Source organism: Protomyctophum bolini (genome assembly GCF_963924005.1).
Source record: "Protomyctophum bolini genome assembly, chromosome: 21".
In the NCBI taxonomy this organism is placed as follows: Eukaryota; Metazoa; Chordata; class Actinopteri; order Myctophiformes; family Myctophidae; genus Protomyctophum; species Protomyctophum bolini.
Window position 1 is genome coordinate 28394238 of NC_137882.1, and position 23689 is coordinate 28417926.

Consider the following 23689-nt stretch of genomic DNA (forward strand, 5'->3'; position numbering starts at 1 on the left):
ACACACACACACACACGGGAGTGGGCCGTGAGTGGCTCAGGGGTAGAGTGGCCCGGTAGAGCAGTCGGATGGGAACGATGAGGTTCCCAGTTCGATCCCTGTGGGATCCCCCCAGAGTCAGTGTCGAAGTGTCCTTGAGCAAGACTCTGAACCCCTAAATTGCTCCCGATGTGCAGGTTGGTGCCATAGGTGTATGAATTGAACAACCTGTTCAATCTGTTCATGCTACTAACACTGCCCATACTGCTGTTTACCTCTGACCCCTGTTTCAAATCACTGTACTGTACTAGTCTCAATATGCTTGTCCAAGAAGAGTTGGGGGATGGGGGAGTGGGTGGGAGAGAATGAGCAAGCAAACTGTATCTGTACATGTCTGTATTGTCTATCGCCCACTGTCTATTTGTGTAACTGCACTGTAATGTATGTAATGTTTTTCCCTGTACACGGGACCCCCTCTAAAATGAGATGCTGCATCTCAAGGGGCTATCCTTTCAATAAATTCTGACCAAATTCTGTGTGTGTGAATGGGTGAATGTAATACACAGTCTATGTAAAGTGCTTTGGATGAAAGCGCTGTATAAATGCACCATTTACCGTTCACACACACAGACACACTCACACTCACAGCATCGCACTCAGAGCAAGACACTTAATCCGTGACTTCTCCCGGTGAGCCGTCCTATTTCACATCTGAGGGAATCTGCCTGTGTTCACAATGGAGTGCATGTCAGAGTCATAGTGTGCGCGGCATGCGGAAGTACCATTTACTCCTGTGCTCTGACCCCACTCACTTCACCTCTGCGTTTACAACAAACAAAGAAGACAAACAACAACATAAAAAGTGCTGTACCGTGCCCTTTTTTTTCTTCTTTCTAATTATTTGTTCGGGCCCCAAAACAATTGTGTTTGTTGTCATGATCTGTCACGATCCCAGTTGGCTTTGTTCGAAGCTTACAGAATACTAAATGTATATACTTAAATGTCTATGGGGAAAAAGGCATGGGGAATTATTTCCTGGGCCTGGTCGTCGTCATGAAAGGGGGCGGGACTGCGACGCTCTATATCATTTAAAAGGACCTAAAGGCACTGACAGAGCGCTGGACGGAGTCAATGGTGGCACGGAATCGGTTGGTTAACTGTGTGTGTGTGTGTGTGTGTGTGTGTGTGTGTGTGTGTGTGTGTGTGTACATGTGCGCGTACATGTGCGCGTGCGTGCGGCCATGAGCTTCAACCATCTGCGGTGGAATGTAATTCTTTTAGCTTTCTCTTGTAGTTTCGGGATGAACAAGAGGAAAACAGGGACATTCCGTCTGACATATATATATAATCTCTTGTAGGCGTCCGACGTGTCCAGGAGTCGAGGCATGTCCCTGATGTCCAGACCCGCCAACGGCCTGGTAGCGGCCATACGCAGCCAGTACCAGCCTGACGCCCTGCCGACGGCCACGCCATGTGAGTATACTCACTACTCGCTACTCCTTCACGCTGTACGGCAGTGGTCATTATTTTCTGAATAATTTGACTCTTTTTGAGACAGAGACAGTCATGGCGGCGAGACTAACATTATGAGAGCATGTCTGAAATAAGTGTCAGAGCTGAAGTCGACATGTAAATATGAAATAAATGCTTAAACATGTAGCTATAGGTGTAATGTTAGAGACCACAGGAGTGAACCTTTCAAGCCTGTTTTCTCAACTCAAGCTGTTTCTCTGCAAGACATTACTCTCTATAAGCCATGTCTCCAAAACTGGTAAGCCAAACTGAACAACCAATATGTCAATTTGAAGCTTTCACATGACATGAAAAAAACGAAATTTTAAAAAGATTCAATGACTTAGCGATCAGAAACGGTCACATATTTTGATTTGGTCTTGAGGGGCTATCCTAGTGTAGTGGTTAGAGCACATGCGCCTTTCATGCGGACGGTTGTGGGTTCGAACCCTGGTCTGGGGTCCACGTCAGCAAGGGCATGTGGTCACAACGGGTTCCTAAATCAAATGGGTTCAGTCTCCTGGGGAGGCGCGTCTGAAGCCTGTCCTGGACAGGGTATCCCAACGTAAAAACAATCTTAGTTATTTTAGATTTTTCGATGCAGTTACCCTACTGGTCAGTGTCATTCAGAATGGGATTGGTGATGTAGAGAGAATCTCTCCCCCTCTCTCTCTCTCTCTCTCTCCCTCTCTCTCTCTCTCTCTCTCTCTCTCACTCGCTCGTTCACAGCTTACAACGACAAGATCGTGGCCTTCCTTCGACAGCCGAACATCTTCGACATGCTTCAGGAGAGACAGCCCAGCCTCGCGAGAAACCACACGCTGAGGTAGACGTTCTCATTCCGTCCATATGTCCATGGCATGTCCAAACAACAGCTATGTACCCTCCCATGTCCACTCCACAGCTATGTACCCTCCCATGTCCACTCCACAGCTCTGTACCCTCCCATGTCCACTCCACAGCTATGTACCCTCCCATGTCCACTCCACAGCTATGTACACTCCCATGTCCACTCCACAGCTATGTACCCTCCCATGTCCACTCCTCCTCAGCTATGTACCCTCCCATGTCCACTCCACAGAGCTATGTACCCTCCCATGTCCACTCCATAGCTATGTACCCTCCCATGTCCAAACAACAGCTATGTACCCTCCCATGTCCACTCCACAGCTATGTACCCTCCCATGTCCACTCCTCCACAGCTATGTACCCTCCCATGTCCACTCCTCCATAGCTATGTACCCTCCCATGTCCACTCCATAGCTATGTACCCTCCCATGTCCACTCCACAGCTATGTACCCTCCCATGTCCACTCCTCCTCAGCTATGTACCCTCCCATGTCCACTCCTCCTCAGCTATGTACCCTCCCATGTCCACTCCTCCATAGCTATGTACCCTCCCATGTCCACTCCTCCTCAGCTATGTACCCTCCCATGTCCACTCCTCCATAGCTATGTACCCTCCCGTGTCCACTCCACAGCTCTGTACCCTCCCATGTCCACTCCTCCTCAGCTATGTACCCTCCCATGTCCACTCCTCCATAGCTATGTACCCTCCCATGTCCAAACAACAGCTATGTACCCTCCCATGTCCACTCCTCCACAGCTATGTACCCTCCCATGTCCACTCCACAGCTCTGTACCCTCCCATGTCCAAACAACAGCTATGTACCCTCCCATGTCCACTCCTCCACAGCTATGTACCCTCCCATGTCCACTCCACAGCTCTGTACCCTCCCATGTCCACTCCACAGCTATGTACCCTCCCATGTCCACTACACAACTACTCTCCAAACAATGCTGTGACTGGTGTCCTTTTCTATACATGGCCACGTGTGGTGGACAGTGATGTTGAAGTATATAATTTAGTACTGTACTCGATTAGCAATTAACAACCTAGCAGTGAACACAGATACGACCCAAAACACTGCATGCAACTCGCTTTGCCTTGGGTTGATAGGTTCACCAAGAAAAACATTTGCTTTTGATTTATTTGGAAACATGTCAAAACAGATACAAGACAGATGGACGTTCTCATTTATTGAGACCGCTTTCACACACATTTGACACAGATTTAAAACCTTTTAGACCTGAGCTGGTCTCTCGGAGTGCCACTTTTTTCCACTCCAGTGGTATTTTGAACCTACATGTAGTTACATTTATAGCTGAGCACCCACCCACCCACCCACCCATCCACCCTGCGCCCACTCACCCACCAACCCACCCTGCACCCACCCATCAAGAAATGAATCGTTCGGTAAAAAATCCATGTAACATGTGTCACTATTGTCGATTCGGCCATAATGTCATAATGCCATATCGTCAACCTCCACCCCTCTCTTACGCTGTCATTCTCCACTGTCCTGTGCTGCAACGCATTTGTCTTGTCTGTCTGTCTCTGTCTGTCTGTCTGTTGTCGTCATCAGGGAGAAAATCCAGTACATTCGTACGGAGGGAACGCGGGGGGTTGAGAAGCTCTCTTGTGACGCAGACCTGGTCATCCTGTTAAGGTAAAATACCACCGGCTTGGGGTGGTATTTTCAGGTAAAAAAAAAGCACCTGCCCAGTATGTGCCAAACCACCGCTGAGGCCCGGAGTTCCATTCCTAAAAAAGCCTTTGGTTGATCCAACAAACACAGCTTAGTTAGTGTTGATTTTGATTAGTTGAACAGTCGACTAGTTGCTAAAGGTTTCCACCCAAGGTGTATGTAATGTAATAGATGAATGTTAATAATAATAATAATAATAATATCTGGGACTTATATAGAGCTTTTCTATTACCCAAAGACGCTTTACATGTGTGGGGGCCGGGGGGGAACAAGAGAAAATGACAACTTTATTAGAAAAATAAGTGAAATAAGAATAAAACCAATAAAAACAGTACATGTAACAAGTTAAAAACACATCAGCTATGTTCCATTCCATCCCTTCAACAAGATCACATACAAATCCAACGCATAATATCATCAACCATTTACAGAACAAATTCCAGAATTCTTAAAAACCCTAACGATTAAACTAACTAGTATTTTTTTTATAATGTCTTTCCCTGATGCTCAGGCTACTGATTATTTTTTCAATATAAGTAGTCTTATTTTTTTGTCACCATAGCTTAGTTTTCATTTAGTTTCCATTTAGTTTTCGCCAGTGAAAAAAGGTAGTCGATGAACATTTTTGGTCTTAGTTCACTTTCTAGATACCGCAGCCTGCGGTATCTAGAAAGAACACTAGATGGCAATCAAAGTGCTTTAACCCATTTAGGCATGACACCAGATTCTACAAATGACTTCTAAGTCCTGAAAGTTTTCTGAAAACCCCCATGTTTCTATGTCATGGGTGCTCACCAAAGAACTTTGGCCGCCGAACCCCATCTGAAAATATGTTGTTTCTACAAGCTCTACAAGCTGGCACTCAGTGCCGCTTTATGAGCTTGTAGAGCTGCTATTTTTCAATAGCTAAAGTATAACATAATGCTTAAACACCAAAAGGGGTTCCCGCCCAGAATGGGTTAATGAATGCAACATTTTTATTGAAAAAAACACGGGCACCTCACGTATCAGGAGGGGGCAGTATCAGTCACCAGACAAAAGGACGGGGGTGTTTTTGTTGAATCTCAATCCAACATGGTTAAAAATGGAGATTGAAGTTGCAACGTGGGTTTGTATAAAATGAATATCAAATATCTAAATACTGAATTGAGCAACTGAAACACTGCTTGGGGTGCTCACAGAAGCCTGAGTAGACGATGAAATGACCAAAAAGGTCATGACAGATTTTCTCGATTTTTCCCCGAAAGTAGCAAAAACAGACGAAACCAATCCACAAGCTGCCAATCGGTTCGTAGATCGGCTATTTCCGCGACTATTTCCGCGACTATTTTCACTATACTTTTATACGTGGGTGCAGTACTTAGTTTAGACAGTTTTTGGTTCAGACTAGTCATTGGTTAGACCAGTCATTAGTCCTACAACTACAACCTATCTCAAACCCTCACCCTATAAACCTAACCTCCCACGGGGCAGCACACCTAAACCTAACCTTAACCCATGTCTAACCAATGACTAGTCACGAAACTATATGCGATTCGTTCCTGAAACGGCGCGGGGAACTAACCAGATCCTCTCTCTGTGTGTTCTTTGTTCTCTGCAGTATGTTTGAAGAGGAGATCATGTCCTACATTCCCACCCACCCAGGCTACGGATTCTCTCCTCGCTGCTCGCCCGCCTCCTCGCCACAGAACTCCCCCGGTAGGTCAATCCGCCCGCCAGTCATGTTCTTAACCCCGCCTCCTCGCCACAGAACTCCCCCGGTAGGTCAATCCGCCCGCCAGTCATGTTCTTAACCCCGCCTCCTCGCCACAGAACTCCCCTGGTAGGTCAATCCGCCCGCCAGTCATGTTCTAAACCCCGCCTCCTCACCACAGAACTCCCCTGGTAGGTCAATCCGCCCGCCAGTCATGTTCTTAAGCCCGCCTCCTCGCCACAGAACTCCCCCGGTAGGTCAATCCGCCCGCCAGTCATGTTCTTAACCCCGCCTCCTCGCCACAGAACTCCCCTGGTAGGTCAATCCGCCCGCCAGTCATGTTCTAAACCCCGCCTCCTCACCACAGAACTCCCCTGGTAGGTCAATCCGCCCGCCAGTCATGTTCTTAACCCCGCCTCCTCGCCACAGAACTCCCCTGGTAGGTTCCTCCGCCCGCCAGTCATGTTCTTAACCCCGCCTCCTCGCCACAGAACTCCCCTGGTAGGTTCCTCCGCCCGCCAGGTTCCTCCGCCCGCCAGTCATGTTCTAAACCCCGCCTCCTCACCACAGAACTCCCCTGGTAGGTTCCTCCGCCCGCCAGTCATGTTCTTCCCGGTGTTGTCTGCCAATCAACCTGCAGCCTTGCTGTCTGACCGGCCAACATAGGCCTCAACTATCGACTAGCGCTCAGTGGTTGGAAAAAGTACTCCCAACGTAGAAATACTCTGTTACAAGTAAAAGTCTGGAATTGAAAATTGTATACAAAAATGTACAACAATGTCACCTCCGTTACTACAATTGGTTAGTATGAACCAATCGCCGAAGACTGCCGCTTCCATCCCAAAAAACGGCAGCCGTGGGAAGGGCTTTCAGTCTGAATAATGAAGTCAACTACTCATCCACAAACACATAGTTTACTGTAAGATTGGAGCTTTTCCCTGTGGCCTGCCTCTCTGTGAAACCGCACACACGCACGCACGTAAGCACGCACGCACGCACGCACGCACGTAAGCACGCACGCACGCAGACAGTCTATTACAGTAATCATCACTTTTCTGGAGATCCTGCTGTGCGGTTAAGGAACCGCTATTTGTCCTAATGAGCACACTGGGAATTTGAACCAGGCCACTGTTCACTGTGTGTGTGTGTGTGTGTGTGTGTGTGTGTGTGTCTGTGTGTGTGTGTGTGTGTGTGTGTGTGTGTGTGTGTGTGTGTGTGTGTGTGTGTGTGTGTGTGTGTGTGTGTGTGTGTGTGTGTGTGTGTGTGCGTGTGCATGTGCGTGTGCGTGCTCGCGTGTGCATGCATTGTGTGCAGGGCTGACGAGGGCCAGGGCTCCAGCTCCGTACCGCAGAGACTTCGAAGCCAAACTACGGAACTTCTACAGGAAACTGGAAGCCAAAGGCTACGGCCAGGGGCCAGGCAAGATCAAGTAAGTGTCTGTGTTTAAGGCCAGGGGCCATAGCATGTCTATATGGAAGGTAAACACACCGCTTCTCATTCAGTCATCGCCATGCTGGCTTATGGTGGACATTTTGGTCAAATTCTTTTTTTTTGCCACAGACATTACAACATGAGTGGACAATATGTTAAAGATGGAGTGCCGTGATTTTTTTCCACCCTAAAACATGATCATCAGGTCTTATTGTTATATAAGGAAGTATACATTTTTCCCCAAAAAATTACAGTATTTGTTAAAATGTTGTTTTTATGTTCCAGTTCATTAAGTATGCCTGGTTTGTCTGGTGAGTGGTGGTGGGTGGTGATCCACCTGAACTGAAGCCGCACCCACAGCTGTAGTTGTATGATAAAGCGGGAGGGGTTAGGGGAGGGGCTGAGTGTGGTGTCACTATATTACTGTTTATTTCATTGGCCCGTTTGACTGTCAAGGGTTCAGCCTCCAGGAAGAAACCCTAAATACACCATTGCACATAAAAAGAACTCCAGGGTGTCTAATGAAGTACTGTCACCTCATACACATGAAAAACTGGAAAAATACAAAAAGTGTGGCACTCCCTCTTTAAGCATGTTGTCCATATAATGCTACTGTGTTGCAGACTGCTCATCAGGAGGGAGCATCTTCTGGAAGGGACGTTCAACCAGGTGATGGCCTACTCCCGCAAGGAGCTGCAGAGAAACAAGCTGTACATCACCTTCCTTGGGGAGGAAGGGTAGGTATACACCAAGGGTGGTTGTGTTCCATTTGACATCCTCCTCCTGTCACAGCAACTCACGAATCTTGCTGCTGCGTTTGCACATTGTTGTCTCCAGACTAGTCTACAGTGGTCCATGTGTGTCTGTGTCTCCAGACTAGACTACAGTGGTCCATGTGTGTCTGTGTCTCCAGACTAGACTACAGTGGTTCAGTATGTGTGTCTGTGTCTCCAGACTAGACTACAGTGCTTCAGTATGTGTCTGTGTCTCCAGACTAGACTACAGTGCTTCAGTATGTGTCTGTGTCTCCAGACTAGACTACAGTGGTCCATGTGTGTCTGTGTCTCCAGACTAGACTACAGTGGTCCATGTGTGTCTGTGTCTCCAGACTAGACTACAGTGGTTCAGTATGTGTGTCTGTGTCTCCAGACTAGACTACAGTGCTTCAGTATGTGTCTGTGTCTCCAGACTAGACTACAGTGGTCCATGTGTGTCTGTGTCTCCAGACTAGACTACAGTGGTCCATGTGTGTCTGTGTCTCCAGACTAGACTACAGTGGTTCAGTATGTGTGTCTGTGTCTCCAGACTAGACTACAGTGCTTCAGTATGTGTCTGTGTCTCCAGACTAGACTACAGTGGTCCATGTGTGTCTGTGTCTCCAGACTAGACTACAGTGGTTCAGTATGTGTCTGTGTCTCCAGACTAGACTACAGTGGTTCAGTATGTGTGTCTGTGTCTCCAGACTAGACTACACTGGTCCATGTGTGTCTGTGTCTCCAGACTAGACTACAGTGGTTCAGTATGTGTCTGTGTCTCCAGACTAGACTACAGTGGTTCAGTATGTGTGTCTGTGTCTCCAGACTAGACTACACTGGTCCATGTGTGTCTGTGTCTCCAGACTAGACTACAGTGCTTCAGTATGTGTGTCTGTGTCTCCAGACTAGACTACAGTGCTTCAGTATGTGTGTCTGTGTCTCCAGACTAGACTACAGTGCTTCAGTATGTGTGTCTGTGTCTCCAGACTAGACTACAGTGCTTCAGTATGTGTGTCTGTGTCTCCAGACTAGACTACAGTGCTTCAGTATGTGTGTCTGTGTCTCCAGACTAGACTACAGTGGTTCAGTATGTGTGTCTGTGTCTCCAGACTAGACTACAGTGGTCCGTCCAGAGAGTTCTTCTTCCTGCTGTCCCAGGAACTCTTCAACCCGTACTACGGCCTGTTTGAGTACTCTGCCAACGACACCTACACCGTCCAGATCAGCCCCATGTCGGCCTTCGTCGAGAACCATCTGGAATGGTCAGTGTTTAAAACTCATCCCTATCCAATAACGTGTATATTACGTCCATTTTAATTTGTCTGTGCCGCTAGATGTTAGCATAACCTGTGCCACCATCAGCGTTCACTTTAAGAGAAGGAGTTTCCACCCCCCGCCAGCCCCATACACACACACTCACTGTAAACTTTTGCTATCGTTACCATTAGCGCACACTGTTTACCTGTCACCAGAAACGTTTACATGTCGGGAGCGACGCGGTACAAAGTCACAAATGACATCCGAACTTTGGATGGCTGAAGATCCACCGAGGACAGCTCTCCTGGATTCCGACTTATGGAGGTTTGAAAATCCTCCTTTGAACTGCGATAAACGGAGATCAGATTTAAGCTGGTGGTGACAGAGGCGTTGCATAGCAACCGGATCAATGTTAAAAGCTGCCGTGGGGCTCAACCATTACATACACAGGGTATACAAGGGGGTACGTATATATCCGGAGATAGCAAATTACGTCCCATAGCCGGGGGGTACATATATTTACGGACATGGGAGAGAAATAATTATTCAATGATTGATCCTGCCAGGACCATATTTCAATTGCTTTGAGTCATTGTTTCGACTAGAGGGGATAACTTTTCTTTTTAAAAAGCCGGTTTCAGCCGGTAGCTGTGTCACTGTGACATTTCAATTTCACCATGAGAGACCACTCAATCGTGAATGAGCTCTAACTATGGATTACACGGACGGAATTTTCAAACTGATTTTTTTTTCACGAACACACAACGGCTCTCTTATGCCGCCCACAACCATCCGGTGTGCGATCGTATAGTGAAGATGAATATTCTGTGACCAGCCAAATTAAAAGTGAGCAAAAATGCATGGATGTCAAAAATGTTGGCAGTAGATTAGCAGTTGATTAAATGTTATTGGGCTGGTATGAGTAAAAGTGGGACTGCAATGACTTTTTCCTGTGTGTGTGTGTGTGTGTGTGTGTGTGTGTGTGTGTGTGTGTGGGTGTGGGTGTGTGCGTGTGTGTTGTGTCCAGGTTCCGTTTCAGCGGTCGTATTCTGGGCTTGGCGTTGATCCACCAGTATCTCCTGGACGCCTTCTTCACCAGACCCTTCTACAAGGCCCTGCTCCGCCTGTCAGTGCACACACACAGACACACACACACACGCACACGCACACGCACACACACAGTGGTGGACAAGATGCTCTTGTATTGTGAAACAATCACACCCGTGTGAAGTGAGCGGCGCTCTTATTGTCATAGTACATCATCATCTCATTCCGGCCAATCACAATTTGCCAATTTGACTTTTCTGCCTTCACTTTTTTATCTCTACAAATCAAATCATCTCAATTCCATGCTCAGCCAATCAAATCATCGGTAATATTCACACGAACACACAAAGCTGGGCATAGGAGGGGCTATAGCACCCCTCAAAAAAATACTGGACATTATTGTAAATAAAAGATTCAAATTTGTGCGTACGGCTCACAGACCTCTCTGACCTGTGTGTGTGTGTGTGTGTGTGTGTGTGTGTGTGTGTGTGTGTGTGTGTGTGTGTGTGTGTGTGTGTGTGTGTGCGTGCGTGTGTGCGTGTCTGCGTGCGTGCGTGCGTGCGCACAGGCCCACAGACCTGTCTGACCTGGAGTATCTGGACGAGGAGTTCCACCAGTCGCTGCAGTGGATGAAAGAGAACGACATCACAGACATCCTGGAGCTCACCTTCACCGTCAACGAGGAGGTGTTCGGACAGGTGGGTTAACGAGGGGGTGTTTGGACAGGTGGGTTAACGAGGGGGTGTTTGGACAGGTGGGTTAACGAGGGGGTGTTTGGACAGGTGGGTTAACGAGGAGGTGTTTGGGGACAGGTGGGGTTAGCGTGACCAGATGTCTCCCTTTGGGTGACAAGACTTTTCAGGCGTTCAAGAGCCTGTCCCACATATTCTGACTGTTTTATTTTCACGTACAAAAATATTTAAAACAATGACACACAAGGTCAATACAAATGTGAAGGAGAAAGCCCGAAAACCCTCCAGGGGCTTGATAAGTGGCATTCTCCAGGCATGTTTATACATTCATAGTTAAAAGAAAATACATCACATTGAACATGCAGATCTAAAACATTAGAAGACAGATATAATACAGAGTACTGTACTGTACTGTACTGTACTGTACTGTACTGTACTGTACTGTACTGTACTGTACTGTACTGTACTGTACTGTACTGTGTGTGTCTGTGTGTTAGGCTGTGCAACAGTGACACTTGGTGGTGAACAAACGCTATAACGCTATTTTCGTGCTCGGACACAACCAGGGACACAGGGACAGATCCAGGGACACAGCCACACACATAGCTGTCTATAGGAGTGGTTGCAAAAAAAGGACAATATACTGTAGCAAGAAAAAAGCAGAACATATCAAACAGTAAAACCTCTATAGGAAAAATATAGGACTGGCAAGCGTCAGTGATCAAATGCCCCAATAGTTAGTACCCTAATAGTTGTCTTTCTGTTGTAAAGCTCTCTTGCTGTCTCTTTTCCAGCAAGATGTGTTTTAAGCCTGTTAAAGTGTATGAGAAATATCCCCTGTAGGTGACGGAGAGGGAGCTGAAGTCGGGCGGTGCCAACCTTCAGGTGACGGAGAAGAACAAGAAGGACTACATCGAACGCATGACCAAGTGGAGGGTGGAGAGAGGGGTGGTGCAGCAGACCGAAGCCATGGTCCGAGGCTTCTACGAGGTGTGTGTGTGTGTGTGTGTGTGTGTGTGTGTGTGTGTGCGTGTGTGTGAAGCCATGTTTTCTTTTTTACTTAAGTAAAAGTATCAATAGTGCAATATAGAAATACTCCATTACAAGTAGAAGTCTGGAATTCAAAATGCACTTGAGTAAAAGCATAAAAGTATTGCCATCAAAATGTCCTTAATACAAAAACGTGCAACTCTGCTTGTGTGTGTGTGTGTGTGTGTGTGTGTGTGTGTGTGTGTGTGTGTGTGTGTGTGTGTGTGTGTGTGTGTGCGCATGCGTGTGTGTGTGTGCGTGCGCGTACCAGGTGGTGGACTCCAGGCTGGTATCTGTGTTCGATGCCAGGGAGCTGGAGCTGGTGATCGCTGGCACGGCAGAGATCGACCTCGTAGACTGGAGGACCAACACAGAATACAGAGGAGGTGGGTGTGCGTGCGTGCGTGCGTGCGTACGTGCGTGCGTTTGCGTGTGTCTGTTTTATTACATACAGTAGGCATACTTGAATCATTCACCAGCTGTTATTATGAATATGCATAGTGTTGCATTATGCATTAGTTTTTTGTTTTGGTTTCCTTTTGACTATTTCTTTTCAATTTCAGTGAGTTTTCATTATTTCGTTTTTCTTTGTTCATTTTTATGGACTTATATCCTGTGGTCTCCTCTCCTGTGTCCTCCTCCGTCCAATCGGCAGGCTACCACGACGGTCACATGGTGATGCGCTGGTTCTGGGCGGCGGTGGAGCGCTTCAACAACGAGCAGCGGCTGCGCCTGCTGCAGTTCGTCACCGGCACGTCCAGCGTGCCCTACGAGGGCTTCGCCATGCTGAGGGGCTCCAACGGCCTGAGACGCTTCTGCATCGAGAAGTGGGGCAAGGTCACCTCTCTGCCACGGTGAGGGGGAGGGGGAGAGAGAGAAAGAGAGGGAGAGAGAGAGAGAGAGAGGGAGAGAGAGACCTTTCACCTTTAACGAAGCCTTTATGTAGCCTTCTTTTGTGTATACTCAAATATTCTTCAGGACATTTCTAGAAATTACATGCTTTGGTATACTCACAATAATATAAAAAAGATATTTTCTTTTGTTCTTTTCTTCTCTAAAGAGATAAAAAACAGTGACTCTTGCTCAATGCTACACACGAGGTATTCATGCCCGCACATCTCAACAAACTCAGTTTATAGTAGGAAAAACTCTATTCTGAGACGATCTGCTATCAGTCCTTTTGCCATGAGGTCCGGCTCTACTGACCCTGCTCCTTGCATTGTGTTCCTCCTAGTGAGCCAGATGCAAGTTTTTACCTGGGCAAGTAAAAAGTTCAGCAGTCCCACTCGTCTCTTTTGTGATGCATTGTACTTTGGCCCAAAAATAAACATTAGAACTGTTAAACCATCTCTGTAGCAGCGCAAACAGACTACCAAGCCTTGGGCACTTTATAACCATAGATGTTCACGTGTTTCTTCCTCCTGACAGAATGGACAACTTCTACCGGCCCTAGAGTCAATGTGCGCCGCATGTCTGTTTGTAGCCACGGCCCCATGCACTAGATCTGCTGTGCGTTTCTCCATTGGAGCTTTGTACATGACAATTTACAATTTAGGCATTTACAGTAGCAGACGCTCTTAATCCAGAGCGACTTACATTAAGCAAGAACAAAAGCATGGGAATACATCACATAAAAGCATTTATCATGAAACATGCGTAAGCTAAGAAAGTAATAGTGGAATATATATATATATAATGAAAATATACATATAAACTATACATATATACTACTATGCTATACATATGTACTATGGCGTGCTATGACTATATATAATGCAATTATAGTGCTGTCTACATAACATGCTATAAGTCTGTATCAAATGCTATCTAAGTGGACCTCCAGCTTCTCCGTGCATGGGGAGGAGCCTGGCGCAAGCACTTCTGACCACCTTGACTCCCGTACTCCCACCAGTGTGTCCTTGTTGGTGACCTTGACACTCACAACATATAGGGTCTTACTGGACAGTTACGTAGAGTGTGTCTCCCAGTTTAGGCGTTGAAAAAGAGAGGAGTAGACCCTCCTCTTCCTCTCCTTCCTCTGCTGCCGCAGAGACCTCTATAGGGCTGGGAAATCCAAACTCCTTTCATTCTGTTCACCCTCAGGTTCTCTTCCCAATGTCTCTCTGAGTGGGCCGGGTATAGTGAACAGATCACCATACTTAAGAGACGCTGCATGAACCAAACCGACCTCAGACCAGTCTGCTCACTGAGGTTTTCCGCTGTTTTCCCAGCCTTCCCGATCTCAGATCAGCTAGTTTCACCAGTCCTGCATTTATTAATATTCTTTCAACCGAGGTAGCTTTTAGCATCCTGCTCTGGATAACGGGGTTGTAAAACAGTGGTTCCTCCACTGCTTGACTATAAGTCTGTGTTGCGTTCCTCCGAGCTTTCAGAATTTTGTTCCAAGCTCGTAGAACGGATTGATAAAAAACAGTGGTACCCGATGTTTATGTTTATTTATTTGATATTGACATTGCTCATTGCACAATTGTACAACTTGTAGATGCATCGTTTACAGTGTGTACAGTTTTCACCACTTGTCCATAGGAGACTTTTCTAAAAATACAAAGTTAAAAGAACACCCAATCTAAAAATAAGAAGTACATTCAAGTGAAATGTACAGCAAAGTTACAGTACACATTACATAACCTCCAGTACAAAAGTAAACATAATCATTCTCGTGACCAGTCCGAAGCTATACATGTGAGCACAGTTGATCTGATTTCAACCATAGTTTGAGACCTCTATAGAACACATTAACATCCGTCTCTAGTTTTAAGACCGTAGGCAAGGAGTTCCATAAGTTAGATCCCTTTACTGAAAAGGCAGACTGTCCATAAGATATCCATCTTGTCCAGTTCTAGTGTGGAAAAAGATGTCTGTCATAGCCTCTGGGTTGTACTGTCCTTAACGAGAGAGAGAGAGAGAGAGAGAGGCTCTCAGATATATATGTTGTACACGCTCACGGCTCGTCACATCATGCCGCGCTAATAAAGGGCTTGTCTGTCTGTCTGTCTGTCTGTCTGTCTGTCTGTCTGTCTGTCTGTCTGTCTGTCTGTCTGCCATGTCTGTCTGTCTCTCCGACAGGGCTCACACGTGTTTCAACCGCCTGGACCTTCCCCCGTACCCGTCCTACACCATGCTGTACGAGAAGCTGCTGATTGCCGTGGAGGAGACCAGCACCTTCGGCCTGGAGTGAACGCCACACTAACACACCACACTAACACACCACACCACACAACACATGGGGGTGCAGTATACGTAGTTCAGACAAGTCATTGGTCCGACAAATGACAACCCACCTCATCTCCTATAACCTGTAACCATAACCGCAAGCACGGGAGCAGACGCTATAGCTAGTCCGACATGCGGATGAATGTCGGACTAATGCCCTTGTCTGAAAAGCGTCCACCTCGTCACCACACATGGTGCATACACGTTGGTTAGACATACCGACAGTCTTACAGTCTCACAGTCATTAGTCCGAGGGTTAAAAAATCACCCGTGGCGGGTTAAAACTAGTCTGTGGCACGTTAAAAAAAAGTCACCCGTGGCGTTCGTGTGCGGTTAGGGTTTGGGGTAGTGTGTCAGACTCATGATTGGTATGTCTAAACCGTGCACGACACGACACAACAAAACACGACACAACACAACACAACACAACACAACACAACACAACACAACACGACACAACACAACACAACACACAAACCAAAACCAAAACTATACAACCCCGACTTTGGGGGGGGGGGGGGTAAAAGAAAACTAACAAACTAACTCGACAAAGAAAGGGAATTTCCTTTTTTTCTTTTTCTTTCTTTCTTACAATCAGTGTACTTTGTTGGAAGAGGAACTCATGTTGGCGACTTGCTCAAGCTAAGTTCTCAGTCATGTGTTAGTTGACCCGTTAAGACCGCACGAGGCCGAGATTTCTTTTTAGTTTTTTTCCTGAAAAAAACCAAATGCAATTTGCCCACCGACCCCCATTTGAAAATACGTTGTTCCAGAGAACCCAGAAGCACAGATTGGAGTTAAAAATGTAAAAAAGAATTCACTTTTTCCCCCCCTCCAAAAATAGCAGATCTACAAGCTCATAGTGTGCCACAAAGCGAAGCGCAGTAGGCTTGTATATCTGCTATTTTTAAATAGCCAAAGTACATAATCTTAAATGACACAGATGCTATCCTGGTCTCAATGGGTTAACTTACAGTACTGTGTATTGTTGAGGGGTACATTTGTACACTCTCAGAGTTGAATGAACGCTTCGGGTACATTTGTACACTCTCAGAGTGTTTCTGGTACATTTGTACACTCTCAGAGTGTTTCTGGTACATTGGTACACTCAGAGTGTTTCTGGTACATTGGTACACTCTCAGAGTGTTTCTGGTACATTGGTACACTCAGAGTGTTTCTGGTACATTGGTACACTCTCAGAGTGTTTCTGGTACATTGGTACACTCTCAGAGTGTTTCTGGTACATTGGTATTTGGTACACTCTCAGAGTTGAATGAAAGCTTGGGATTTCACTGCGTACCTTCGCGTTTGGAACTCTGCAGCAGTGGTGGAAAAAGTACTTCAAATGTTTTACTTAAGTAAAAGTATCAATACTGCAGTAAAGAAATGCTCTCTGTTACAAGTAAAAGTCCGGAAATTCAAAATGTGCTTGAGTAAAAGTACACAAGTATTGGCATAAAAATGTACTTATAATAAGTACCAAAGGTAGAAAGTACTCACTATGCAGAATGTCCCCATTTCAAGTTTTCAAATGTGTTATACAAATATTTTGTGAGATTGTAGATCGGCTATTTTCAAAATGGCCAAAGTGTATATAGGGCTGAAGGGGTTGTTAATGTATGTTTTGTAATGATAATCAAAGTATAGTAACTAACGTTTTCAAATAATTGTAGTGGAGTGAAAGTACTATATTTGCCTCTGAGATCTAGTGGAGTAGAAGTAAAAGTATTGTTGGAAATTGGTATAAAGTACAAATACCTCAAAATTGTACATAAGTACGGTACTTAACACAACGGATGCGCCAGCATATTTCAAAATATAGGCGCTAAAGTGCCAGAAGATATTTTACTCTGAAAGGTCGCCCCCTTCTGTCCCCCCCCCCCCCCCCCCCAAAAAAAAAAAACAGGAGGCATAATCTTCAGTTCAGTCAGATAACTCACGAATAGATTTAACCAATATTTATTATAGAATGAGAATACAAGTGTGCATATATTTTATCTTAGCGTTCGGCTCTGCTACATTTTTCTCCCTGCATGCTCGGCGGAATTAAACACCATCATTAAACATTAAGAGCAGGGAAATAGATATACAATAACAACCCCCCCCCCCCCCCCCCATGGGGAACATGAACAACAGAGCCCACCGGTGGTGCTGGGGTGGTGGTCGGAGCAAACATCACATAACAGCAACCGGGAACCATAAGCAGAAGGAAGGTAGGAAGAAGCAAGCAGTCTAGTGAGCTTAAAATACCCCGCCCAATTGGTCAGCTGACTGCCACATCAGCGAATGACATGTGGGTCTTGCACACACTGAATACACCCACATAGTAATGCAGCATATATTAACCCCTTGAGTATTATGTATGCGCCCTTGAGCACGGCATGAAACCCCTCGAGTATATCTGACTGAACTAACTCCGCAAGCTACGTATAATTTCTTACCTCGTGCTGGTCACGCTAAAGTCTCTGTAGAAGCGTTAATATTCCAAACGAGAGGCATCCCTCGATTAGGAGCTACGAGCATGCGCGAATCACCAAGGAGTACATTGCAGAAGGAGAGGCCAAAACAAAACAAAAATCATATCAATAAAAAAGACCAAAGGACGCCTATATACACCCCCATGGTTTCGACATAAAAGATATGTATACACGTACGTCGTACGACGTACGTCCTTAGCAAAAATTGTGTTAAGTAAATCTACTTTCCGCCACTGCTCAGTAGTACGTAAGGCATCGACGACGGGGCTTATCGAAGACCTTAATTGTAACGGCAGGTATAGCGTCCACCATGGCACTGCATCGAGACCTGTTCTTTTTTCTATTACTTCAGTGAATACTGTGAATTACCAGATACAACGTCAATGGCTCGTATATGCTTTCTTTAAAAAAAAAAATCGTTACTATATGAATATATAGTATTTACTGTACCCTGTGGATGGGTTTCGGACAAAACCGCAATCGAGTTAATTCATAAGAAGTTGCATGCGTCAAACCACATCATCTCTGTCCAATAATATACAGCAGGCGTAACGTGTGCTGCCGCGGTGTTTGTAATACTGTATGTGGGAGAAAGGTACTTGGACAAGCCAATGTCTTGTATGCAACAGTTCTCCAGCCTGCTTTGGTCCAACCAGTTTGTCCCAATTTATAGGGTCCATTCATACGTATACTGCGTCAGTTTGGCTCTTCAGTTTCAGTTTCAGTTTGTAACCCTAACCCATAGACAGTTTCAGTGTGGGGGTAACCCTAACCCATAGACATATATATACAGGCTAGATGGCGCAAGGCGGAGTCTCCGGCGTCGTTCACTGGCGGCCATCTTGCTACAGTCCTACGTTCTGTCAGCGCAAACAAATATATACTCATAACTCATAACAACGTGGCTATGACTCAGGATGCTTATCTGCTTAATGTTATTTCTTATATGAACGTCATGTATGCTGACGTCTCTGGCGTTTATAACAAACCAAACCGTTTGAAAATCGGTTGAACATTGAGCAAGTTATGGTCATTTAAAAAGTACATGCCCCCATAGACACAACGTTATGAGCGGGCGAGCTGGACTGTAGCAAAGATGGCCGCCATCTGGCATTTCTCATCTATGGGGTAACTGTCCTAAATTCGGTGCTTCGGTGCTGTCACAAAAATGTTGTGACATTACCGAACATTTTTTTTTTGCCGTTTTAACAGCTGTGTTTCCCCATGCATTCAGCCCGGTTTCGAGTTAAATTTGTCGGCACAAACAGTCCCCCCCCCCCCCCCACCCAGTCAGATATGTATCCGCGGTGAGAATCTCATGTCCCGGGCCACAAACATATTCATGTCAAGGACTTCCAACAATATTTACAAGCGACTCCAGCGGCGCGCTAGCCGTGAGCCGGTATGAATTGAGTATGAATATCCATGATGCATAAAACAGGGTCTTCCTGGATGGACACTAGCGGGCCCACCCTGGCAACATCACAGGGTGGAAGAAATGTTCTACTGTTTTTACTCCCTTTTCCTCTGCGTCGAAAAGACACTGTCCACCAGGCAGGCGGCCGACCCAGTCGGGCAGTCCATTTAATATAGTCTCGAAATGCTTTTGAACTCACTTTGACCGCGTTTGTCCTTTCTTTTTGGTGCTGGAAAGAAACCGCATCGGACGACGGACTGACAACGTATCCTTCATCATTACGAATCACTGTGCTGAGTCGCGCTGTCACATTACCGTATGTCTTAACGTCCTACTTGATCATACTAGTATATACAGCGTCACACAAAAGCGTCGAACGGAGCATTTTCGAGCGTGTAGATCTTATAAGTTTGCTATTTTTTTATTTGAATCCTGAAAAGTAAAACGTTTTGGACATATTGGGTTTCCACCTCTCTCTCTCTCTCTCTCTCTGGGGACACATGAGGTGGTACTATGTATAGTCAGGCCTCCTCCAAGCAACTCTATACACAGCAGAATCCTGGACGTTCGTTTAACTTGAGAGAGTAAAGAAATAATAATTGAACTTTACTTTGTGCCTAATGACACGCGCGGCAATATTCTTGATTCACCGTGCGTTCTAGTGCCAATATTGTTCCACCGACGCCTAAAAAAAACAAAAACCCCTGTTTGCTCATTCTAAAGCCCAAATCACAACAAAGGGTCGGGTCGGGACAAAACGTTTTTTTTTTAAGGTCAACCACACCAATGCAACTCCTTGCAACTCAATGAGTTGCATTGCTGTGGTCTACCTTAAAAACCGCTTTGTCCCAACCTCGACCCTTTGGTGTGGTTTGGGCTTTTAAACTTGGCCTCGTGGTGGCGCTAAAGGAGAGGTCACGGGGTCGAACAAATCGAGAGGTATCTTCCTCTTGCGAGCGTGGATGTGTGCAGCATATCTGGTTGGCCACAGACTGACAAAACTTGGTGAACAGGTTTGCGCTCTCTCTCTCTCTCTAGCCGCTCCATCGAGTGAACAACACTAATGTAAATGGGTTCGCCGTGTACGATTGACACGGGCTACATTGTACAATTGCTGTGTTTACATTCTGTTGCTGTATTTGCTGTATTTATGTTTTATTTGTGTAGTAGTATCATGGTCATTGTCATACGGTGTTCCCTGCATCGTATGCAGGACTAAACGGAAAAGGATTGAACGCCTGTTTTCTTTTCTGTAAAGACTTTTCTTATTTGCCGGTTTTCTATTACATGCGTGCATTTTCGCCTTCTTTTTTATGATCTACATTTCAGATGCCTTCACGTTTCACGGAATTTGTGTCTTCCTTTGTTTTGTTTTTTGTCTTTGATCTAAGCCAGATAGTTGACTTTTGTATGGATTGATTTATACTCGGCGGTGTCGTGACTCGTTCAAGAGCAGCCTTAAGGGTCTTTCAAACGGGAAGCGACCAACGCAGGCGTTGTTGCCTGGATCAACGACAGGTCTGCTACAGGTCTGTAAGTGGTGCAACTCCGTGTGGGGGTCCCCGGGGAGGGGGGGGGGGGGGGGGGGTTCCAGACCCACAGGAGCGCACCCAGGGTGCCGGCCCGATTCCGGCGTGCCGCCCCGCTTCCGAAACGGTTGAGAAATGACAGAGTTACCGTGTGCGTCCCTCTACGGTACCCTGTACCTGAAATCACCATATAGAGTTAATACGTGCGTGTATTTGTGTGTGTGTGTGTGTGTGTGTGTGTGTGTGTTGCGCACAGGTGGTGAAAAACAACCATGCGGTTTTCGTGCTCAGACGCACCCACCCAGCCAGCCACCCACCCAGAGACACACAGTCACTTAAGGAAGTGGTTGCACCACTTAAAAAGCTAAACAGAATCCAGGTCCGGTGAGTCGCGGGCGTGTGCACGAAACGAGCACGCGCGCAACAAGTTCACGGGACCGCGCTCACGGAAAAATGCTTGCGCTGTCGCACCGCAGGCGCGTTATATCGCTATACCGTTTGAAAGGCCCTGTAGTTGAGTGGTTAGAGAGGCCAGCTCGGGATCAGAGATGGTCAACGATTTCCTGTTGTCACAGGAAACTGTGTAATGGGAAGTAGAACTTGTTGTGGGTTTTGATGGAAATGTCTATTCACTGGATTTAAAGATATGAAGATAACTTCTCAATTCTATTTTTATTGGCTTCACGGGGAAATTTTAATGTAGAATATATATCTTGGCGTACACGTGTTATTATAGATCCTATGCATAACGATGATATTTATTTATTCAGAAAATGAACAACGGATGGCCGAGGGGAAAACCTTCCCCCCCTTAAATGACCCATGATATTTAAGACTGATATTTAAAGTGCATCGATCAGAAATGTTTGCAAAAGTATGAAGCTTATAAATACTGTACGGAGGAATTATTGCGTCATGGACTCCTATATCGGAAGCAAGGGCAGCAATTGATTCGTTTTCTCGTAGTGATTTTTATTTATTTTTAAACTTTTGTTTTGTTAAAATGACAAAGTTGTTGACGACTGTCTCATGTTGACGCATGCATGATTATTTTGTATTCTCGTGTGTGTGTGTGGATATGTTTGTTTATTTATCTATGTACTATTTATGTTTGTCTATTTATTTATATTTATGTTTGTTCGTTTATTTATTGATTTATTATTTAATTCAGTCACTGAATACTCAGGCTGTGCTATTGCTTCGTGTCATCATAATAACTGTTGGCGAATGTCAATAAAAAAAGAAATGTTTCTTTGTTATTCGACTGCTGGTCTTGTCCCTAAACCGCTGGTTTTCAACCCCTTTGATATAAAGGTCCATTATTTATTTAGCATTTAAGCCACGGACCACCATTTGATGACATGTTGCCTAAAACAAAAGCACATTTTCTTGTCTTTGGATAAGATTCTGCTCGCAATTCCATGCTGTAAAAAAGTAGGGGTTTCAGTAGTAGGGGCCACAAAAGATCACAGGATCTACTGATTGTGTCAAACTGACATACATTGAGCCTATTATTATTATTATTATTATTATTATTATATGACACACAGTGTGGCTTCTCCCCAGTAGACTACCTTCACATTCATTATAGATCCTGGGATCTTTTGTGGCCAGATGTAATTTCTTGGGGTATAGTAGGACTATAGTAAATGATTAAAAAAAAGAAATCGCTATAACATTTTATAAAAATAAATACATATTTAGCCCCATGCTCGAATGCCCCCACCGGCATGTCAAAAACAACTAAAATCCCTAAAACGAAAGAAAGCAGCAAATGAAAAGAAACGACACTTACGTAACATCTTTTACTTTCTCTAATAACAACCTAAAACATGAACCTTGGTTGGAAAAAAACTAAAGTTTTCCTTTAACTGACAGGGAACAACTTTGTTCCCCTAGAATAGTGCTGCAGTAATCTGATCCCATGTTCAGCCATGCAGTCTGTCATATAGCAGAACTTGATTGTAGCAACCCGAGGCGACTCAGGCGAGCCCTGGAGGGCATCTGCTGCTTTCACACATACAGCCAGCATACAAAGAACGACGGTGCTATGGACCCACACCAACACAAATATTAAAATTAAATGAAGAGAGAGTCAGGAGCAACATTCCTAGTGGGGTGACTGCCTGGCAGTGTTGTTTTTGGCAGCACATTTCTATTTTAGTTTTAGTCTCTTGAATAGTTTTCACTTAGTTTTAGTCACATTTTAGTCACCTGGAATGTGTTAGTGTGTTAGTCTAGTTTTAGTCGACTAAATGTCATGAGATTTTAGTCGACTAAATCTACAGGTAGTCAACTACAATGTATTTTGGTGGGCCTTGATGCCGTCGTAATGACTGTTTTTACACTTGCTGAAAATAGCCGATCTACAAGCTCACAACATGTCGCGCTGACACGTTGTGAGCTTGTAGATCGGCTATTTTCAGCATGCAAACCGAGTGTAAAATGACTTACACTGGATCTCTTGTCCACTAGTCCCTTCCTAACATGTTAGTCTAGTTTTTATTTGTTGACAAAATTGTCAGTATATTTAGTCTTAGGTTTAGTCATCATAGCTTAGTTTTTATTTAGTTTCCACTTAGTTTTCGTCAGTGAAAAATGGTAACATTTTTCGTCTTAGTTTTAGTCGACGAAAACAACACTGCTGCATGGGGTCACACTTTATTTTTCTCAAAACGTTCATGGTACCATGCAGGTACCCCTTGTACCATGGGCAGCTCGACCCCCTCCCCACATCCGAAAAGGTTTTGTACCAGGGATTGATTGATTGATTCATTCCCTAGGAATGGGACCCGAATGGAATCTATCTAATAAAACAATCAAAACCTGATATGATTGGTTAACTTTAAAGGTTCACATTTCATGTCAGTCAAGGAGCCAATCACAAGCATTTGACCAAGCAGACTGTCAGACAGTCCAAAACCCAACAGGAAGTGTAACAGATCTCATTTAGTGTGCAGTCAACTGCAGAGAGACATCCAATATTAACCCTCCAACAGGTAGGACTCCACTGTGGAACCGTGTGTGTGTGTGTGTGTGTGTGTGTGTGTGTGTGTGGTTGTGTGTGTGTGTGTGTGATATAATAATC

General features: G+C 45.3%; 1 protein-coding gene across 1 annotated transcript in view; it reads left to right on the forward strand.

Moving 5' to 3' along the window:
* Positions 1-15143, forward strand: part of LOC308336462 (E3 ubiquitin-protein ligase HECW1-like) — a gene marked incomplete at both ends in the record, with an annotated part of 61039 nt that extends 45896 nt beyond the window's left edge. Inside the window, 13 exons of the mRNA XM_080793827.1 lie at positions 1338-1452; positions 2221-2317; positions 3918-4001; positions 5641-5738; positions 7048-7162; positions 7788-7901; positions 9029-9181; positions 10204-10302; positions 10792-10921; positions 11759-11905; positions 12216-12330; positions 12600-12798; positions 15032-15143. Of these exons, the coding sequence (XP_080649953.1) occupies positions 1338-1452; positions 2221-2317; positions 3918-4001; positions 5641-5738; positions 7048-7162; positions 7788-7901; positions 9029-9181; positions 10204-10302; positions 10792-10921; positions 11759-11905; positions 12216-12330; positions 12600-12798; positions 15032-15143 (1578 nt within the window). The remainder of the gene's footprint in view (positions 1-1337; positions 1453-2220; positions 2318-3917; positions 4002-5640; positions 5739-7047; positions 7163-7787; positions 7902-9028; positions 9182-10203; positions 10303-10791; positions 10922-11758; positions 11906-12215; positions 12331-12599; positions 12799-15031) is intronic.
* Positions 15144-23689: the final 8546 nt, after the last annotated feature.